At 45.8% G+C, this 22021-nt stretch overlaps 1 protein-coding gene across 1 annotated transcript in view; it reads left to right on the top strand.

The window, feature by feature from the left end:
- Positions 1-22021, top strand: part of Tarbp1 (TAR (HIV-1) RNA binding protein 1) — a 47938-nt gene that overhangs the window by 11388 nt on the left and 14529 nt on the right. The window contains exons 2-15 of the mRNA XM_013014566.1: positions 6-59; positions 971-1068; positions 2128-2197; positions 4779-4927; positions 5891-5943; positions 7608-7705; positions 9900-10035; positions 10728-10824; positions 12478-12567; positions 13805-13940; positions 14786-14888; positions 15794-15966; positions 18319-18416; positions 21124-21285. Of these exons, the coding sequence (XP_012870020.1) occupies positions 6-59; positions 971-1068; positions 2128-2197; positions 4779-4927; positions 5891-5943; positions 7608-7705; positions 9900-10035; positions 10728-10824; positions 12478-12567; positions 13805-13940; positions 14786-14888; positions 15794-15966; positions 18319-18416; positions 21124-21285 (1517 nt within the window). The remainder of the gene's footprint in view (positions 1-5; positions 60-970; positions 1069-2127; positions 2198-4778; positions 4928-5890; positions 5944-7607; positions 7706-9899; positions 10036-10727; positions 10825-12477; positions 12568-13804; positions 13941-14785; positions 14889-15793; positions 15967-18318; positions 18417-21123; positions 21286-22021) is intronic.

Genomic DNA, 22021 nt, shown 5'->3' on the forward strand with positions numbered 1-22021 from the left:
GGAAGTCTCCGCTGCGCCCGGCGCCGCCGACTGCGCCTGCGCCGACCCGGCTGGACCTGGTACGCCGCCCTGCGCCCAGAACCCGGGGACCAGGGGGCCCTGGGGCCCGCTGCTTAGTCAGGCCAGGAGATGTCGTGTTAGGTGTCCCGAGGAGCCGGGGAAGGCGCTCCCCTGGAGTCAGCTATAGTGCTTAGCTTGATGTCCTTGGTCCACCTCTCCTGCCCCTGCATTCTGGGGTCCCTGTGCCAGAGCCCCTGCTCGGTGCCCGCGCCTCCACTCAGGCCCACACGGCCCGAGCACGGTCCCCCGTCGTTTCTAAAGGTGTCACAGTTTTAAAAGTCCAAAGAAGCATCTGTGCTGAGTGCCAGTGGCTCATGTCTGGAGGCTGAGACCTAAGGATTGTGGCTCAAAGCCAGCCTGGGCAGGAAAAGTCCGTGAGATTCCTACCTGCCAGTGAACCACCTAAAAAAACCAGAGGTGGAGCTGTGGCTTGAGCGGTAGAATGTTAGCTTTAAGCAAGAAAGCCCAGGGACAGCTCTCCCAGGCCCTGAGTTCAAGCCCCAGGACACACACACCACACACACACACGTCTGGCAGAATGTTTTTGTTTCTAGCATTTCCATTTGAAATTTAAAAATTGTCTTCCATATCTTAAAATCTCCACCTGCTCATCAGTTTATTCATTCCATTTACCTTTCTGATAATGCCCTGTAGTGTACAATTGTAGTGATTTGCAAGTCTGACCCCTGGACTTGCTAGGACAGCTGCGACTGCTCTCCTTGGAGAGTCCTAGTTTCCCTTTTGTCCCTTGAGCCTTTCCTCCATTACTAAAGCCTGCATTGTGTGGGAGCAGCAGCATTAAGTCTCATTTAAATATTATGGAAGAAAATGGTGAAACTTGCACAAGGAAAAGCTCATTTTCTTTCTCTCTTTCCTTCTTTTTTTCTTTTCTTTTTTTCCTCCCCCTTAGGCCCGAGTCTATTTTGGTGGTCTGAGAAGAAAAATGACCAGCTTCTAAAATTCTGGGAGACTTACATTTTAATTATGGAAACTCTAGAAGGAAATCAGGTAAGTATTCTCCCATTTCGGCAAATGCTTTGATAGATATGACTTCTTTCTCCCATTTTTGGATATTCATGAAGCACAAATACAGAAAGGCTGACTTAGACATAGCCTGATGCAACTCAAGTGCCTTTTGTTTCTGTCACAAATGTCATTTAAAACAGGCTAAGTTGTTTCAGGAAGTTAATACTTCAAGAGAACTCAACTTATTCAGAAAAAATGTAATCACATTTCATCTTCCCTTGGTCTTCTTAAACTTTAACATCAGATAAAGCTGACAGCTTGTTACAACTTAGGCAGTGCTGAGTGACACCTTGCTCCAGCAGGGCTGGGGTGGGGCTGGAGAGTTTGGGTTGTGTGCAAGTTCTCAGGTGTTGCCTGGGTTGTGATCCTCCATGTCCCAAGTCCCAATGTGTAAGCTGCTGGCCACCGTGGGGCCCAACATCTGTGGACTTGGCATGTCAGTCCACGTGTGCAGCACACATGTATTGTGGTAGACAAGTATTCATGTGCAGAGGGTGTAAAATGCAGGAAGAGCAATATAGCATTCTAAGTTCAGATAAACTTCAAGGTTTCTTTGGTCAGTAGACTCACAAAACCCCCATTACTTACTTTAGGGACTTGGGTTTCTGTACATTTTTGAAGAATTATATCTCTGCCACATGGGCTCGGTGGCATCAAGAGCATGAGCTCTTGTTTCATATCCTGCCACTGTCAGCTACGTGAGTGGCTTGGTAAAACACCAGTGGATTTTTTTTTCCTTTTGGATCTTTTGCATCTTATTAGCTCACCCTATTTCTTGAATTAGTTGAGGTATTGCATGCATGCCACAACGCAGGCTATTTACCATATAACTTCTGCACTCTGCTGGTCCTGGACTATGTTTCCCGACTTGGACATGCTTGGTCTTACATACCCAAGGCATACCATGACTCAGTCAAGCTTCTTGCCATAACAATCACATAGGGGTATAAACAGGAAGATTGCTGTTATAGTCATCATTGTCCCTTGAGAGATTTTACAGGTGTGTTTTCATTTCATATGATTTTTTGCTCTTATTTTTAGATACATGTTATAAAGCCAGTCTTACCAAAGCTAAACAATCTGTTTGAATATGCAGTGTCAGAAGAGAATGGTAATGATGATTTTCTTTTTGCTTTAAAAAAAATAACATAGTCTGCCCCCCCCTCCAATTTTATAACTAATTCTGTTGATTGTAGACAGTTTGGGAAGACTATTAAAAGTGTAAGGAGAAAAAGAGGAATGGTCTTGGGGGATGCTTCCACCAGGGAGGGTGGTGGTAAGGCTGTAGATGCTTCCCTCTGGCACCGTTTGCACCATCTCCTCCTAGCAGTGGTGTCCACACCATTCCATTCCAGCAGCCTTTAGTGCTCTTCCAGAACATAACTTCATGTGGCCTGTAAAATGCATTGAGGGATGTTATTTGGCTTAACTAAATTTTTGATGACAGGGATTTCTAATATCTCTAGAAGAGGGGGCTCCATCTCCTGAAGATAGATAGAAGACTCACGCTTTAATGATGGCATGTGCTATGCCTCTCATCATAGCTTTTGATATCAATACCAAATTTCACCTGCTTTCCATCCTTAATATATCTTTCTATGTATAAATATGTGTATCTTAGCCAGGTGCTGGTGGCTCATGCCTGTAATCCTAGCTACTCAGGCTGAGATCTGAGGATCATGGTTCAAAGCCAGCCCAGACAAGAAAGTCTGTGAGACTCTTTATCTTCAATTAACCACCAGAAAACCAGAAGTGGAATTGTGGCTTAAAGTTGTAGTGCACCATCCCTGAGTAAAAGAACTTAGGGACAGCACCCAGGCCCAGGGTTCAAGCCCCAGGACCAACAACAAAAAATATGTATCTTTTTATTTGTTACACTTTTTGCAGGGAGGTATTAGGCATCTTGGGCTTCTTAGAGAAAGAACATTCCAGTGTTGTTTTCAATGCAGTTTCTAAATCCTCAAGTACTTCTTTGTTATTAGAGCTTTCTAGAAGAAATACAGCAAAGCCAGAGCTTCCTGAAATCGTTTTCTGCAGTTGAGCTTAGATCAGTGAGACAGCTGAAGGCAGGCCGCCAGTGCTCTGTCTCCATCGGGCGACAGGGCAGCTGAGCTGCTGTCTCAGCCTGCAGGTTAGCCACACGCCTACCTGGCAGGTTGCTGGCTACCTGGCAGGTTGCTGGAGCTGTGTTCTGATGTTAGTGGTGTGTGTGTGTGTGTGTGTGTGTGTACTGGAGCTGTGTTCTGATGTTAGTGGTGTGTGTGTGTGTGTTCTGATGTTAGTGGTGTGTGTGTGTGTGGTCCCCCTGGGGCTACGTTTAATTGAATCCCATCGTGACCTCCGCATGCGTGCTTGCTGTTAAAAGCCATGCTCTAATGAGCACGTTTTGCATATAGTTCATGGCAAGCACAATCAGCAGTGTTTGATTCTGAAAATTTAACTTTTGCTTGATAGTTGGACAAGTAAGTATGTTGGTGTAAATTACAAATAAATAGGCCAATTTGCTCCATAACATCAGGAATTTAGAATGCTGAACATTTTTTTTCTAACAGAGTTAAAATATATTTCAGGAGTCAGAAGAAAGTATCTCATGTTGTATTTGGTCAGTCATGGGCTCACTTAGTAGCTGTTTAGCTAAATAATAGCTAAATAGCTAAATATAAATAGCTATTTATTATTTATAAATAGCTATTTAGTTACTTATACTAAACACTAGGGACAGGGTTGTGAGACAAGCAAGTTCTTTGCACTTGACGTTGGGCTGTTTTCCGTGAAAAAAATTATTTGCTTACAGGTTCTCTCTAGGATGCAGAGAGGGACAAAGGGAGCCCATGGTGAGGGTAGCAGGGAGGCCTACTTGGGGAGACCTGGGCTCATACCATGGGGGCAGCGTGAGCCCCCTGGAAAGTGGCTATGTAGGCAGAGGGGGTGGCAGAGCTGCAGGAGAGCAGAGCGGGCGCTGCAGCCAGGGTCAGCCGCCTCCCTTAGGCTAGGTCTCACAGCCAAGGGTTTTAAGCAGAGGAGTGGCAGTTTCAGATTTCTATATGGAAAAAAGGATGGGACTGGTACATACCAATAATCCTAGCATTGGGGAGGCTGAGGTTGGAAGGACCATCTGACTATACAGCAAAACCCTGCCTTTTAAAAGAGAGAGAAAGAGAATGGGGATGAAATGTCATGAGGGAAAGATTGGTTGAAGGGTCCAGGAGGTAGGGTAGTTCAGAGGTACAGCACTTGCCTAGCACGTAAGAGACCCTGGGTTCTAACCCCAGCATCACAAAAATAAATGCATAGCTTACAGATAACAGTAGCATGCTGTGAACCCAGCTGAGACTGAGGCCGGAGGCTCAAGAATTCAAGTCCAGCCCGAGACCCTGTCTCAAAAAAGAAAACAAAATAAAACAACAAAGAACAGGTTGAAACTCCCTCATATATATCTAAAGTTCTTATCTGCATGTATAGAGTAATATTTTACATAGTGTTACTTACAGGCCTTTAAAACTGTGTAATTATGAATTGTGAATATTGAATTTTGGTTATTCAGTCAACACCCTTGGATGTGATGAAAAGCAGCCTTACCTTTGTGGTGCTCTAGTGACATGAATGTATGTGCCTGCACATGTTTGTTTAATCACCATGCAGAGATATAAAGTGAGACCCGAAATTCAGCCTCAGATGTTTTCCTTCCACAGGATGTTGGCTCTTCCACTCTTCCTGGCACATGTGTATTTATAAAAGAATGTTTGAGAGTGAAAACAAAGTCCTGACCAAAGAAGGCGTTATCCATTTTTTGGAGCTGTTTGAAATGAAGCCTCTTCCGTTTTCCCCAGAGCTTTCTGAGGTAATGACTGTGGTTCCCTTCCTTGTTCTCTGTCCCAAGCAGAGATGATGATGGTGTCACAGACATCTTCGGATTCAGCATCAGCAAGATTTCCTAGACCTGTGTCCCCAAGCCCCTCCTGTATGGAGCATCTCAGCTGTCTTTTTGTGGACAGGCCGAGTGGTATCAGCCTGTCTCATGGCCACTGAAAAAGTAGCTCCCTGCCCTCATCTTCTGGACCACATGGCTCCAGAGTTGGAAACCTGGTGCTGAAGCTCCCCGGTGTGCCATCCCTGCAGGTCTGGCTGTCTGGAGTGTGCTGGCTTGCAAGGGATGCAGCCGTTCAGGCTGTGGCATTGCTGTCTCTGTCTTGGGGAGAGGATGGGGGGGTCCTTCCACCCCGAGCTGGTACACTCCTGTCGTCTCCCAGTTCAGCACTACCTGTTAAAACCGGAGGAGATCTAGAGGATTGCAGCCGGTGTTAAACCTCTAGGTTTAGTATCCCACCTTGTGTTTAGAGGCAAAGCATTTTGATTTTTCTAACTGTCTTGTGCACACAGTTGTAGTGTTTGAGATGTTTGCAGTTTCAGTATCTCCTGTCCTTCTGGCACTTCATATCAGCTTGCTGAGGAATATTTTTAGGATGTAATTTTTCCCTTTTTTCTCCTAGGTATAAGTTCTTACGTGTTCTCTTTAAGGTCTTTTTGTTGTTTTCTATTGCTACCTGTATTTCTCAACATGCATTGATTCCTTTTTGTCCCTGACTACACTGAATCTTAGTGTGCCGTGGTGGTTGTGAGGAGGGAAAGTCCAGTGTTTAAGGGATCTTCCTGTGTTAGCCTTCAGTAAGAGACTTGCACTAGTGACCTGCTTTGCTTGTCTGCTCTCTGGTCTCTGTGTGGGGAGAGCCACGGGGGAGCTGGGGCACTCCCACAATTGTGGTTAGAACGTAGCACCACTTACGTGTCCTTCTCTTTTTTTCAGTTTATTATTGGCCCCCTAATGGATGCACTTTCAGAGAGTTCTCTGTATGGCAGGTAAGTGGGCCCTGTCACGTAGCAGCAGTGTGGATCTGTGTATGTGATCATACATTAGATCTGGGAACAGGGTCACATTGTTTAATGCAGTTAGTGTGTAATCTGGGTTGTTTAGCAGAAAGTCGGCTTAAAAAACCCCAGTGCCTTTTTCTTGATCAATGTTATTTTTATCACATTTTCTGCTTTCCTATTTCCTTTGTACCTTGAGCCTCTCTATTTCTGGATTTGGGAAACTATACCTTATGTGGCTTACATCACCCTGTTCTGTTTTCTACCTTTGTGGAAATTGTAGTGGCTTTGCCTGACTAACATTTTGGGCCTTTCTCCCTACCCTCCCCCTTTCCCCCAGGGTCTCTCTATGTAGTTCAGGCTGGCCCTGAACTTGTGGTCTTGCTGCCTCAGTATCCTGAGTGCTGGGATTATAGGCATGTACCTCTGTTACTACAGTAGCTCTCTGTTTAACTTTTTATTTTGGCCTAGCCTCACACTTACAGAAAAGTCTCGGGAATAATATAAAGAATTTTTTTTTCTGTATTCACCAAATGTTGTTATTGATTAGACATATCCATACCTAGTTTGTTGTTTATACATCTGTCCCTCCATCCATCATTCTATCCATCTATCCACCCACCCATTCATAAGAACCATGAGTTCACACCAATTTTACCAATTTCTGTCCAGTGCCAGGGTTCTTCCTATTTTTCTTCTTTCCCTAATTCATAAAGTATCTACTTACTCCACTTTCCCCTGTGGAAAAGGTTCTCAGCGAGGAGTGGCCAGGATTCCACCATAGCCCGTTCTGAGAATTACTTGACTCTCAATTATCTCTTCAAATTTCTCCTGCTTTTAAAATCAGGCTGTCTTTCTAATACTGATTCCCAAAACACATAGCTTTAAGTCTTCTGTTTGGTAGGCCTCTAAATAGGAACCCTTCCTCCCTAACAGTTCCCTTAAAAGTGATTTGATGTTCTAGGCTAGGTTATATTACTGTTGACTTATAATGTCTGTTTAATGAAGATCACAAGAGATTGGCGTGTTGCCAGCCTGTGCATTCCAGTTTTCGTAAGTGTTCTCTGGTGCACTGTGCCTGGAAGCCATGAACCCCGCAGCATGGACAGCAGGGGAAGGTGCCTCCGTGCTCTGGGGGCTGATGCCACACTTATCCCCAGGTGCCTTAGATCTCCTGACCTGGCCACACACATGGCCACTGATGGCCCTGGCAAAGGCCATCGGAGCACGTATGTCAACAGCTCACTGTCATACAGGTGACTCAGTACTAGCATATCTCTGTTGCGGGGTGATTTCCTGTATTGTAGAGTTAAGGATTTAAGGTCATTGAATTCCTTTGTTAGAAATGATGAAGTGCAGTTTAAAATGAGATCTTTTTTTTTTTTTTTTCATGCTCCTATTTAGCCAGGTTCATGTGTGTGTAAGAGAGAAGGAAAGAGTCCTAGGCAGGTCCCAGGCCTGAGGGCAGAACTGACCACGTCATTCTCCCAACAGTCCTGAGTCTTTAACTACATGGGACCTGTAGCTGCACTAGAGACCACGTGCAGGTGTCTCGGCCCTGTGTGCCAAAAGCCTGGGGTATGTCCCTGGTCTGGCATTGGCCGCTCCTTTGCAAACAGGTTTAAGTAACTCTTTCTCTCCCTCTTTGCCTGTAGGTCCCCAAGCCAGCTGGTAGGAAGTGGTTCTCCATTGGGATTAAAGTTGCAGACGTTTTTAGTCACTTATGTTTCTCTTCTTCCTGAAGATACAAAGAGTATGTGTCAGTAAAGAGGTTTTTATGTTTTTATTTCTCTTTATTTTAAGTGTTAGTATATCTTGGCATAGGCATCGCCATGAGGGTTTGTCGTCAATGCTCTCTGAGGTCTGACCATGCTGTCAGTCACTTGAGCCATCCGGAGGTGCAGCTCAGGTCTAAAGGTCCTGGGTCCTGACCTTGGCAGGGCAGGGGTCAAGGAGTGTCGAGAGGCTGCACCTGGCTGATTCATCAGTCTACTGTCTGGTTCAGGCATCAGTAAGCTAGTGAGGTGGAACACGGACAGCCACAGAGAAAGCAGTGATGGGTCCTTTTAGCCACACTAACAGCAAGAAAGAAAGGAGAGGTGCTTCTTTTACATCAGATGTAATCAACCACTTCTTAGGGGCAGGCTCTACTTTTTTTCATGAAGGTGAGCTAGACAGTGGAGAATATAAACACTCACTTGTACTTTTGCTTGCTGAGTGGTTTTCTAAGTCTCTCTTCACTCTTGCCTTTGTGACCTTGAACACAAAAGTTGTTTTGTTTTTTGTGGGTACTGGGATTTGAATTCAGAGCCCTGAGCTTGCTTGACTGGCTTGCGTGGCTGGCACTTGGCACTTGAGCCACATCTCTAGCCTGGCTTTTTACTAGTTATTTCACAGATGGAGCCTTATGGACTTTTCTTCCTCGGCTGGCTTTGAATTGTGATCCCATGGATCTGAACCTCCTACCAGGTGTGAGCTACCAGTGCCTGCGAGTAATTTTTTCATTTTAAAAAATTTAATCTACAAATAGGGTTGCGAGGTGAGAACTGGTAATATCTATTCAAAAATCGGGAAAAAATTGGAAGTTTTTGTTTGTTTTTAGTGAGTTATTGGGAAGATAGCTTTAATCGTTCAGTCTGTTGGCTGTGAGCTGCTGGGATGCAGCTGGGCGGGGTGATATGTGGCCAGGCCAGCATGCCTGTCATGACCAGAATTAGGTGACGTGGTTAGGGTTGGCCAGAAAGGGATGGTGGCAGCCCTGGAATCTGTCCGTCTTAACTGGGCACAGATCACATTTGGTAAATGTGTTTGTGTAAAAGGGACTGTGGCCATTCCTGTCTTCCCTTGTCCTTGAGTGAGGGCTCAGGCACAGATGAGGTTTGCTGAATTTGAACAGTGCACACAGAAAAGAGAGCAGTGGAGGAAGTGGTGCTGTGGCTCAAGTGGTAGAGTGCTAGCCTTGAGCTGAAGAGCTTAGGGACAGCACCCAGGCCCAGAGTTCAAGACCCACAACTGATAAAAAAAAAAAAAAAAGCAATTGAAATGTTTGTGCACAGTTCTTACTGCCTTTTTAGTCACAGATTTGGAGCATGCAGTTAATGCTGCCTACTATGAGAGAAAACACATAACCTTTTAAGAGTTTCTGGAACCTCTTATAAGTCATGCTGTGGTCCTGATCTGCAATGGAAAGTGTATCCCAGGCCCCTGTGTATATTCTGGAAAGGGCAGGAACCCTCCAGGAGGAAGGCCTGCCTGCTGTGTGCAGGCATAGGTTTGTCTCTACCAGTACTTCCTGTCCCTCTCCTTAGCATCTCAGAAGAACCCTGCCAGCAGACATTTTTAGTAAATACAGCTGCTTGTTATCTACAGTGCAGTTGAGTATATATCACACTCAGTAGGAACAAAGTGAAATAACATAGGTATTTTAGAACAATTACCTTGTTGGATTTTTTAGGCTTTTCGCGTAAGTGACCCTTTCAGAGTGTTCACCTCAGGAGAGTGTACACAAAGTCACGGGCACATTATCTTCACCCCTGAGAGGCCCTGCACCAAGAGCCATGGTTCCTTCTCTTCTCCCCCTGCCTCAACACCCACGTTTTCATCCATTTCATTACTGGAATAATGCCATAGTGGTCATTTAGCTCATGGCTTCCGTCACTTGGCACAGTGTTCAAGAGTCATTAATTCCATTTTTGTGGCTGAATACTGCTCTACAAACTCCACAAACTGGCGTTTGCAGACATGTGTGCTCTTCCCAGCTTCGGCTTCTGTGGAAGTGTTGCTGTGAATACTCATGGAAAGTTTTTATATGAACTCACATTCCCATCTCTCCTGGGCATAGGCCTACAACTCGTATTGCTGGGTCACATGGTAATTCTATGTGAGATTTTTCTGGGGCATCTTCCAGGGAGCACACTGGCAGGGATAACATTTACTCTATGTTTCAGGGAGCTTCCTCCTGAAGTTTCTTCAGCGGATGACAGATAGACACTGGTGTGCTGTGCCTATTTTTTTTCTGTCTAAGGCGTTGGCAAGCATCCCTAGATGGAAGGCCCTGGGCATCGAAGGGCTCCTGGCCCTCAGGTACGTCACCCAAGCGCATGGCTGGTGGTTTCCCGTGACTTTATATTTGTGTGTTTTGTTTGTCCTTTCATCTATACTGAATGAATTCAGTTAGTATAATCTTATACGAGGAAAAAAATAAAATACTTGAAAATTAAATACTTGAACTTACTTTGTTATGAATTACTAATTCCTGTGTACCCATGTTTCTGGGCTGTTAGATTTTTGACTTCCTAAAGACTTGTACATTTTGGTATGAAAAGGGTAAACTTACTTTAAAAATGTCTTCAACTATGGCCTAATTTTCAAAAGTTTTGCTTCATATTAAACTTGAAGTGCTGGATGCTAGTAGGCTGAGATCTAAGGATTTCAGTTGGAAGCCAGCCTGGGCAGGAAAGTCCATGAGACTCTTACCTCCAATCAACCACCAGAAAACTGGAAGTGGCACTGTGGCTCAAAGTGGTCAAGTACTTACCTTGAGCAAAAGAGCTCAGGGACAGTGCCCTCTGAGTTCAAGCCCCATGACTGACAACAAACAAACAACAACTTGAAAGCCAATGGAGGACGTATGGAAGTCAATATCCCTGAAGTTCTGCTGATGTAGGTGCTGTCAGGAGTTGCAGTGGCAGAGCTGTCCTGCTGATGTAGGTGTTGTCAGGAGTTACGATGACAGGACTGTCCTAAGAGTATGCATATATTCTGTTTTGCTTCAGGGACGTTATGCAGTGTACCATGATCACGCATCAGACTCTGCTGAGAGGAGCTGCGCAGTGCTATCTTCTTCAGACTGCTATGAATTTGCTGGATGTGGTAAGGTTGTCTTTGGTGCTCCCATTTCTGAGGCCCTCTCAGTGAGGGATGCGGCTGTGGCTTGGGGAGCTTGCATTTGGGGAGGATTTACACCATCCTAGGTGAAAGGAGGAGCCTCCTGTGCAGGAAAGACTTGTACAAGGACTTGGCTCATGGTGACTGCTGTCTCCTCTGGGCCAGAATGAGCTCATGCACAGGGCACAGGCGGTCTGTGCTCTGGGTCTGGCACAGACAACCAGCTTCTCTGGTGGCAGCAGTCCTTGTGCTGTGTCACGGCCTGCAGAGGGTGGCAGTGGGGAGTCAGGAGAGGGAGGGAAGGGTAGAGTGGTGCTCACTCCTGGCTTCCCCCATACCTTCCCTCATCTTCAAGACATGGAGACGTGCAAGCATGTACTTCCCAGAGCAGGGGCACGCACTGTCAGTGAAGGGGCACTATTAGTGAAGGGTCGAATGCTAAACACTGTCTGGACTTCATGATTGCATGGCCTCGGGTGCAGTGTCTGCATTCCTCTTTGGTACCAGCAGTGGCCTTGGGCGGCTTACAGATAAAAGGGCTTGCTGCATCCCCTCGGGACTCACGAAGGGCTGCGAGTGGTCTTGCTGCCCAGACCTACAGCACAGGACTCACCCTCCTCAGGACATGGTATACTTTAGCTGATGATTTTTGCAGCCTTGAAAAGAATCACCATATGTGGTAATTTTCTTGTACTCAAGTATTTAGGAGAATGAGGCAGAAGGATCTTGAATTTGAGGTTAGCCTGAGCTATGTAGTGAGACCTTGCTCAAAACAAAAAACCAAAGTTACCTTTTGATTGAAAGTAATTTCTTCTTCCATAAAATTATCATTAAAAGAGACAACAAGAAACACAATCTTTCCTTATAATAGTAACCTCAATTTATTTTAAAAATAAACTTGTATGTTGTATAATGAAAGATTGCAACAGGTATGTTCCAGGTTTTTTGTTTTGTTTTTGGTTTTTTTTTTGCCAGTCCTGGGGCTTCAACTCAGGGCCTGGGCACTGTCTCTGAGCTTCTTTTGCTGAAGACTAGTACTCCACTACTTGAGCCACAGCACCAATTATGGCTTTTTCTGTTTATGTGGTACTGAAGAATCAAACCCAGGGCTTCATGCTTGCTGGGCGAACACTACCACTGAACCACATTCCCAGTCATGTTCATTTAAAAAAAATTTTTTTTCTTTTTGCCAGTTTTGGGACTTGAACTCAGGGCATAGGTACTGTCCCTGAGCTGTTTTTTTTTTTTTTTTTTGCTCAAGTTGTACTGTATTCCATTTCTGGCTTTTTTGGTGATGTATTGGAGATGAGAGTCTTAGAGATTTTACTGCCAAGGCTTGCTTAGAACCATGATCCTCAGATCTTATCCCCCAAGTGGATACAGGTGTGTTCATTTTAAAAGTGGACTCACCTTTAAAATATAGGGTTTTTTGGATTTAACTAGTAATATTCTGCTTTAGCCATTTCACTTGTATGCTTCTGCAGATGTGACTTATTAACTGTTTTGGCTGTTGTTCTGAGACAGGGTCTAGCTTAGGGAGTCAGGCTGGCCTTGAGCTCACCACCCCCTGCCTCACCCTCCCAAGAGTTGAGAGTTCAACTGAAAATTCTGAATTCTTTTCTTAAATGTCTTGCTTAGGAGAAAGTGTCACTCTCTGAGGTCTCCACTTTTCTTGTGTCTCTAAGACAAGAGGAGTCTTTGGGACGAGGAACCACGCTGTGGGCAGAGGTGAGAGGGAAAATTGAGTTCTGTAATTTGTAAAAGTTCTGATTGAGTTTTACTGTTTATATAAGATATGATTGCGTGGATGGGAAAGTGGCTCAGTGGTAGAGAGCTTGCCTTGCATGCCTGAGGCCCTGGGTTCAATTCCTCAGCACCACATAAGCAAAAAGAACAAAGCCGGAAGTGGCGCTGTGGCTCAAGTGGTAGAGCGCTAGCCTTGAGCTGAAGAGCTGTGGGACAGTGCCCAGGCCTAGAGTTCAGGCCCCACGACCAGACCCCCCCCCCAAAAAAAAAAAAAAGACATGATTGCTGGAGGTAGGGATGGGAAGAGGAAACAAAGGAGGGGGCAACAATGCTCGATAAGAAATGTACTCATTACCTTGCCCATGTAATTGTAACCCCTTCGTACTGTATTTTCACGCATTTGCTCCACCACTATGCTACTCCTGCAGAAATTGTTCAGCATTGTGTATTGGCTTTGAGATGCCTTAATTCAGGCAACTCATGCTTCTGGCAAGAGGGAGGAACTCTAGAGGTGGGCCTGCCAAAGAGGAAACAGGCCAGCAAGCAGGCTCTGTTCTGGGTGACCTATGGCAGGAAGAGTCACTGCGTTAGTCTCAGACACTGAGATAGATCTCCTGTTTGTCTGTCTCTTCTCTCAGTTATCTGAGACGCTGCCCAGACAGCTGTTATCTGAGACAGCTGTTCCACTGATTCTTTCTTTAAAAAAAAATTAGCATTTACGGATTATACAAAGCAAGTTTTGTTACAATATTTCCGTACACACCACATAGTGTCTTCTTTATTTTACCAGCATGTCCTCTTTTTCTTGCCTTCAATTCCACAAGAGGGAGGAAGCGTGCAGGACTTGTCTAAGACTGTATGATGCTCTCTAGTTCTGTCCATTGTCTTACAAAGACATACATGTCTGAATAATACTCTGTGTATAAACACAACATGATTTATTGTTTTATTTCCTAAGTAAAATAAAATGTGTAATTTTATTTTACTTAGGAAATAAAACAATGAATCATTTATTATTAAGGTTCATAGGCCAGTTCAATGGAAAGAAAAATGTGTATAAACATATAAAGTGACAACTTCCGTAAGGTAATAAATAGCAGACTGTTTAATGGCTTACATTCAGCCTCTTCAGAAAGAAAGAAGATTGGCTTAGAGAAAGTAGAGCTCCTTTGTTTACTTAGGGTTCTAAAGATGAAATCCTATAACTTTTCTTTTCTAGCTCTGTGAGTGGTTGTGTGCTAATGAGCATTGCTTTAGGCAGTCCTCAGCTGGCTCCGATGAACTCCACGAGACATCTTTAAATGAATTTGTGAAGAGCCTTGTTCATGAGTATGTCAAGTCACCTGCTTGGGAGAGTAAGTCTGAACCATTCTCAGAACCAGAATGTGTCAGAGAGCTCTGCATTAGTTTGGGATTTGGGGTTACACAACTGTATTGTGGTTTACTGAGTTCAGATGTGCTTTTAGTCAAATCAGGTAGCAGTGAAGTGCTGTCTCCTGACTATACTTGGCCTGTTCTAAGATTTGAAATGTTACATACCTGAAGGAGATGAGCTGAAAGCTTACCAGAGTGAGAACTGGACACAAGTCAATTTATTATTTTTTTTTCTTCTCTTGGGGTTTGAATTCAGGTTCTCAAGCTTGATAGATAGGCACTGTCCCAGTTGAGCCATGCCCTCAGTATTTTTGTTTTACTTCATTTTCAAATCGCCTCTCCAGCTCCAGCTTTGCCCCAGATGGTCTTGGACCACAAATCTACCATCTGTCTCCTAAGTAGCTGGGGTTCCAGGCATGAAACATCATCATGTTAGTATATTGTCATGAGCCATCCTCATATTAAGATAGTAATATGTTCTGAGGTAGATACGTCAGTGTGTTTGAAATGTGGAAATACGTGGAAGGGAATTAGCTCATCTTTGTTTACAGGAGCTGGTTATATGTGAGCTAATATGAAGAATAATTTTAGAGAAAAAAATCTTGGAAGGATGTTTGCTTTTCTTCCCTTCTACCTCTTCTCTCTTCCCTTTCTTTTTACAAAGCAGTGCTGGGAAATAGAACCTAGGGGCTCTTGCATGCCAGGCCCTCTCACTTTTGTGTGCGTGGACATCCTTCCATTTCCTGGAATTGGTGATCTGCTGCCAGGACCTGAGAAAGTATAATCTTTGAAGCATTTAACTAATATGCAAATTTTATTATTGAAGCTGAAGAAAACTGCTATGTGATGCCTGACTGGTCAGAAGCCAGGCTGACAGCCCTGATGGTCTTGTTGGCTGTAGATGTGGAGGGCCTGAGGACATCCTTCAGGTAATTACTGCTTTAATTGAAAAGGAGGGCTAATCATGCCAATGAAGTGACTCAGACTTTCCAGTGATGGGTGTAGAGTTCAATCATTGAACTATTAAAGATAGAATTAGAGCACTGGTAATATACTATATGTCGTAAATTAACACATAAATAAGCATAGGGTATATTAGCTCTTTCAGAAGAGTAAATTAAATGATAAACAATTTAATATTGATTAGAGAAGGATACAGTAGTCATTGATTTTATTTCAGTGTTAGAAGGATGGATAAAATCCTAGCATAAGATTACATGAGATTAGATAGACACTTTCAGGGTCTAACTCTCCTGAGATTAGATGCACCGTCCAAGACCTAACTCCTTTATAAGCTTAGACAAACATTGCCTGGATCTACTCCTTTGTAAAATTCACGATTTAAAACAAGATTGAGCAACCTCATTTATATTTCCAGAGTGTAAGCAGACCAATTGTTACCAGATTATTGCAGTAAGCAACTTCATTAGATGAATCATGTAGATAATTTGATTCACATCAAATCTCTCTTAGGTAAAGTTATAATAGTAATGGTTGTGAGTTCTGCATCTTTAGGGTTTTGTGGTGTTTGTGTGTGTGCTTTCACACACCTTGTTTCTGTCTCTGGCATCCGTTTGCCCTTCTACATTGTGGAGGCCGGATCTCAGTAGTGTAATGTGTGCACAAACAAGGTCTTGGCTTTCCCTCCCCCGGTGTGGGAGTTGGACATGGTGGGCTTGCTGGGCTTTCTTCTCTGGCATTAGCCCATGATGCTGGGTGTTTTGGGTGTCCCTAAGATAACTTTGTGTAATTGACTCCATGGCAGATCGTAGCTGGGGAGTAATTCCTTTATGCTGTTGGGATGGTTGACTTAGATGTGTCTTTTGATACCTAGTGAAAAGCGGAGGACCCAGAATGTGTTGAGGATATTCTTAGACCCCCTGCTGGACGCCCTGGGGAAGCTTGGTACCAATGCCTACATGCCCTTGCTCAGGGCAGACCGATGCCTCCAGCTGCTGTTGACACTATTGCACACTTGCACCATGAGAGGTCCCACTTCCCAGGATGGTGAGGATGTCTTGTTAGTGTGGGCGTCTCTTGTAGTATTTGGCTGATATTTACAACGGTGAATCCTGCTCTCAACATTTAAGGAAAAGTTGTTCTCGTAGTCCAGTGTGTAAGCATCTCTGTTGTGCTGGGAATGCAGTAGAGGTGCTTTAAATGCATTGATTGCTGTCACGTTTTCAATCATGCTGGCTCATCTCCAGACCATTTATGATAATCGCTGCTGATCACAAGTGTGTAACAGGGTCCATTTCTGACTGTCATGAGTCAGGATGTTTTAGAATGTTAAAATGTGAGAAAGGCAGCAACTCATGCTTCTCCTTAACTATTCTCATCCCCGAGCTCCTTTGGAGCAGAAGATACTCCAAACAGGAAGTCCAGCAGCTAGAGGGACTCACCAAACTCACTCTTCAACTGAGACTTTTTTAAGAACAGCTGAGGCTAGTCCTTAAGGATGAGAATCTGGGGGCAGGGCAGGTCGGAGAAACACACCTTAGTTCCCAGTTTCCTTCTGACCAGTTACATTTGCAGTGTTAAAATGTTGCCATGTAGGAATTCTAGAGCCTATTGTCACGAGTCTAGGCCCGGCAGTGCTATTGGTAAGGTTAGAATCCAGTATCTTTATGAAATTCTAAATGTAGCTCCAAATGTGGTACCTTTATAATGGTAGAGAACAGATGGTGTGAACATAGCAGAAAAGCATAGAATTTTCTGGTCCCGAGGGGCATTCATGGGGACACATTTGACAGACTATCACTGCTCAGTGTTTTCAGTGCTGGGCCAGGTCCTCTCTGAGTTTAAGAAATGGCATAGCTGGGCACCAGTGCCTTGCACCTATAATCCTAGTTACTCAGGAGGCTGAGATCTGAGGATTGTAGTTCAAAGCCAGCCCAGGAAGGAAAGTCGTGAGACTCTTATCTCTAATAAATTACTCAGAAAAAGCTAGAAGTGGCGCTGTGGCTCAAATGGTAGAGTGCTAACCTTGAGCACAAAGAGGCTCAGGGACAGACCCAGGCCCAGAATTCAAGCCCCAGGACCAGGAAAAAAGAAGAGGAGGAGGAGAAGGAGAAGGGATGAGGAGGAATAGGGAAGAGGTAGAAGAGGAAGGAGAAGGAGGAGGAGAGCTGTGAGTACTGAACGTGTACAGCTTGATAAGTTTAGGGATAAGTCTGCACCCACCAAGCCATCACCGCTGTCATGACCTTAGAGGTGTTCCCCCATCCTCACGCTCCCCCCATTACCATTCCTGTCTGTCACCAGAGCGCGTTGCATTTTAGCTGTGCAGCACAGCACCCCAGGGCTCTGCCTTGCTGGTCTCCAGACCTCACTTATTTGCATGATGGATCCTGGGAGCCCTGGACTGTCCCCTGCCCCACCAGTAGTCCTGTTGGCTGCACAGTGTTGTTTGCGCTTTTTCAGTCATGTGTAGAGATTCAATGCAGAGCCTGAAGTGAGGGAGCTTCATGGCTTCAGGCCTTAGGGTTAAGCCTCTAAGCTATTCCAGTTGACATTTGTGTGTGTTCTCAACAAGGCTCAGGTTCGCCCCTCTGCATGGAGATAACCCAGATTCTAGCATGTTACAGAAGGTCAGGTGACTGTAGGCACGGGTTTAACAGTGATGTTGAGCTTGCTTTCTTTTTGCTAATCCTGGGGCTTCAACTCAGGACCTGAGCACTGTCCCTGAGCTGCTTTTGCTCAAGGCTAGCACTCTACCACTTGAGCCACAGCCCATTTCTAGCTTTTTCTGTATATGTAGTACTGAGGAATTTAACCTAGGGCTTCATGCATGCTAGGCAAGCACTCTACCACCGAGCCCTGTTGTTTACCTTTCTTGCATTTATGGAAATGGTGTGTTACTGTAGGCAGTCTTCTGTGTCCTTTTCCACTCAGACTTTCCTAGGATTAATTGTCCTGAATGAAATCTTGTCAGTCAGCTAGCATGCAGCTGTCCTGTTCTGTTAGTCAGTGAGCACAGGGCTGTCCTAGTCTGTCAGTCAGTGAGCACAGGGCTATCCTAGTTTGTCAGTCAGTGAGCACACGGCTCCCCTAATCTGTCAGTCAGTGAGCACAAGGCGAGCACTCAGCTGTCCTAGTCTGTCAGTCGCTTCTTGCACATAGCTGCACACACCTTCTGTCAGCCTCATCTTTGTAGCCAGGGAGAAGGGGAGCAGACCAGAGCTTGAGCTGGATGTTTTTAGCCAGTCTCCCCTGTGTAATGATGACCACTGTGCTCCTGGAATTCACTTTCATAAGTGATTTGCCCTAGGACCTACCACAGATGTCCCAGAATTTCAGATGTACTTTGTGCCAAAGATGTCTCTTCTGGTGTTCCAGTGAAACACTTTCTCCCCGCAGACGAGGTGCCCACCCTTCTGGAGAACTTCATCCTGCCCGCCACAGAGAGTGTGGCCCAGTTCATTCTCAGGAGACTCACTGTGGATGAGCTGTGGAGTGTAAGTAGCTTCCTTTGTCCTACTAGTCAGTCACTGTATTAGAAAAGAAAGGAAGTGGCACTGTGGCTCAAATGGTAGAGTGCTCACCTTGAACTGAAGATGAAGAGCGCAGGGACAGTGCCCAAGCACAGAGTTCACGACTGACAAAAAAAAAAAGAAAAGGAAAAATGACCTTAATGCGATGATGGCTTTAAAAAGAGCTATCAGCAGTAGAAAGAACCACTGACTTGAGTCTCCTGGTTTTCATTCTACTCTGTAGTTAACTGTGGCCTGGGGAACTACGTGGCTCTTCTGAGTCCATTTCCCTGTCTGCAAAGCACAACTGTACGTCTGTCCACTCCCCAGGATTTGGAAGTTTCAGATGACAGGATATACCTGATGCTTTCCTCTTCAGTGCATCTCAGCTCTGTAGACCACAGAGGTTCTGATCAGCAGGCCGGGGACCAGTGTACTTACTGCTCCACCAGTGATTGCTGGGGCGGGAAGGAACGCTAGGTAAACACACAGTGCGCTGCCAGTGGTCTGTTCTCTCTCTCGGCATTCCTCACTTGGTTCTTTGCCTAGTGTGAAGAAGGCTTTGAAATAACAGCCTGTGTGTTAATTCAGTTAGTTTGAAGAACTCTAAAGCTCAGAGTGTCAAGAAAGTCATAAGATAAACTTTCCTGAGAAGTTTTGTCTGAAAGCCTGATTATGTGCATTTGTGTGCTCACGGAAGCAAGTGTAAAATTTCTGAAAGACTTTTGGCAGTTGGGTAGGGAGACTGACTGACACTCAGCCTTCAGCTGCACCCTGCTTCTCTTCTAGCTCGCAGTCCCATCACACCCACAAACTCTTGTTAGGTTTTGCTCCAAGATCATTTTATTATTCTCAGTATATTATTTTTCGATTGTGGGAAAATACAAAATAAACAGAAGTATAATGAATCCACTTTATAACACACTCATAACACAACCCAAATATTTTTGTTCAGAGTATGAAGCAGAGAATTGCTTAAGGAAGTAAACACTTAATGTCACCTAAGGCTTTACAAAGAATATAGAAGAGTAAGCTCAGCCTCTATATGCCACTTTCAAATTGTTGTAAAAATTTGCCCTGATAAGTTCGCTGTGAGAATCCTTAGTGCAGTGAAAGAGTTTGATAGCTTTTAAGAGGAGCCATATTCACTGACTTACGTTTCTCCAGGAGAATGAGTCCTCGTTTGACATATGTACTGAAGTCCCTGGCTGTTTTGGGGGTATTGGTGTCAGGCCACTGGGCTGTAGATGGAGGACCTGTCACCTCGGCCGTCCTGACTAGACCAGCATGGACCTCCCCATCCCTCCCACCCCCTGCCCCGTTTCCAGAGAGAACACAATCAGCAGGCAGTGGCTCCCTCTCCCCCCCTCGTTCCCAGAGAGAACACAACCAGCAGGCAGTAGCCCCGTTTCACGCTGTGTAGTGACCAGAGGCCACCTGGCCCTCAACCTCCCAGGCCATCCCTGAATGCCACAGCCAGGTGCCTGGCACTATCCCCTGGTCTCATGAGGGCTTCCCCTGCAGGTCATCCGCTCTTGCCTGCATGCCCACCTCCTCCCTTTCTCCTGGACTTTCTGATGTGTTTTGAGGCAAGGTCTTGCTATGTAAGTCAGTCTGGCCTTGAATTCACTATGTAGTCAGGGCTCCCCTTGACTTTAGTGATCCTCCTGTCTCGAACTCCCAGGTTTGGGGTTGTGGTGAATTCAGTGGTCCTCCTTTCTTAGGCTCCCGGGTACTGGGGTTGCGGTGAATCCGTGGTCCTCCTGTCTCAGGCTCCTGGGTGCTGTGGTTACAGTGAATTCCGTGGTCCTCCTATCTCAGGCTCTGGGTGTTGGGGTTGTGTTGTACCCCACTATGTCTTAGGAGGCCCACAGTCTGGTAATGATCCATCAGCATACCATAGTAATTAGGGTACTTTTTTCCCCCTTAAGTCTTTCAAAATCCTGTGATGGACAGATTATCACTCCATTTTCTTGGTCAGAAATCTGAGGCCCAGAAGAGATTAAGAAGTCACTTGCTCTAGATCCCCAAACTAGTGACTGGTACAGCCACCTGGGCTTATGGGTCACAGCACCCGTGACCAGTTGGTTCTGCCCCTCCCCTCCCGTTAGGTTGGGATATTGGCAGATTGTACTCTTGTTGGGAGGCTGGGCCGCTGTCATCTTGAGGGGCCTGGGGCAGAGGCAGGTGAGTGCTGGGATTGTGATCCAGCCCTGGGCGTCAGAATCGGGGCTGCACACTTCCTGCCACTTCCAGTCTCCTAATGGGTGTGGGATAGACGATGCGAGTGAGAAATGAACTGTGATTGTGCTGAGAGCAGGGGTGTGAGCACAGGAGGGGCTGTGCAGGGCAGGCCTGACCGCTGCAGAGGTGGCTGTCACCAGTGGCTTCTTTGGGTGGGTAAGGGTTGGACTTGGCCTCTCACTTGCTAGGGCAGGTGCTCTACCATTTGGGCCACAACACCTTTTTTTTGGCCTTGGTTATTTTTCAGAGTGTTTTACATTTTTGCTCAGAGCCAGCCTCAGAATGCAAACCTCTTAACTACATCTCCCAAGTAGCCAGGATTGCACTTGTGAATTCCCGTGCCTGGTTTGTTGGCTCAAACGGGATCTCTTCTAACTTTTGCCCAAACTGGACTGAGCTGTGGAGTCTCTGGCCCATGGCTTGCTCACAGGTTTTTGTGTCTGCCCAGCTTGCAGATCTGGACCGCTGCCAGCTATACCTGCAAGTATTCACCCGGCTCGCCACCCTCCATGCGAAGGTGGGGTGGAAAAGGGGCAATCCCGTCTGCAGAATTGTTCCTCCTCTGGAGAACGCTTGCATTCGCCATCTTCAGGAGATGGATAGTGGACAGGTAAGCCGCCTGTGGCTTTGTCAGGGTATGTGGAGCACATTCTGTTGCTGCACAATACCTTGAAACAATAGAGCATGTTTGTGGAAGTGCTATGTTCAGACACTGCAAGCACTGAGGTGCCTGGCACAGCATACAGCAGCATGTGGAGATCCCACGCATCGTCATGTAGACACAGACAGACTGCATGCGGCCCTCTGCAGGACCTTCTCATGAGCCCAACACCAATGCCCTCTCTGTGCAGCCCTCGGACACAGCTTCCGTCCTCATCACCCACCACCCTTCTTCTCGGTACCACAGTGCTCCATGCTGCTCCCGGAACCACTGGGGGACATGGAGGCCCTTACCACAGCCCCCCACCCACTTTTCTCATTGAGCCTCCGTCCTACAGGCCCCACCAGGAGGGTGCTGCCCCTACCGGGCTCCACAAGACCATGGAGCCCCTCCACAGTGCTCCCTGAATCATAGGAGGCTCTGTTTTCTTGCAGGTCCTTACTTCCTTACTCTGTTCTTCCCACCTAGGTTAGCAGGGTTGACTTCCATTTTCCTTGTGTTGGTGTGTGTGCATGTGTGCTGCCAGAACTGTGTCAAGGTTCTGTCTAGGTTCTGCCTTGGTTGCCTCTAGGTTCTACCTGGACCGTGTTCTGCTGTCTCTTGCTCTCCTCTGCTTCTGTCTTCACAGTGACCTGTGGTTCTCTACTTTATGTGTGGAGTCTGGGCACAGCATGCCTGCACTTGG

This window comes from Dipodomys ordii, unplaced genomic scaffold (genome assembly GCF_000151885.1).
Source record: "Dipodomys ordii isolate 6190 unplaced genomic scaffold, Dord_2.0 Scaffold24, whole genome shotgun sequence".
Lineage (NCBI taxonomy): Eukaryota > Metazoa > Chordata > Mammalia > Rodentia > Heteromyidae > Dipodomys > Dipodomys ordii.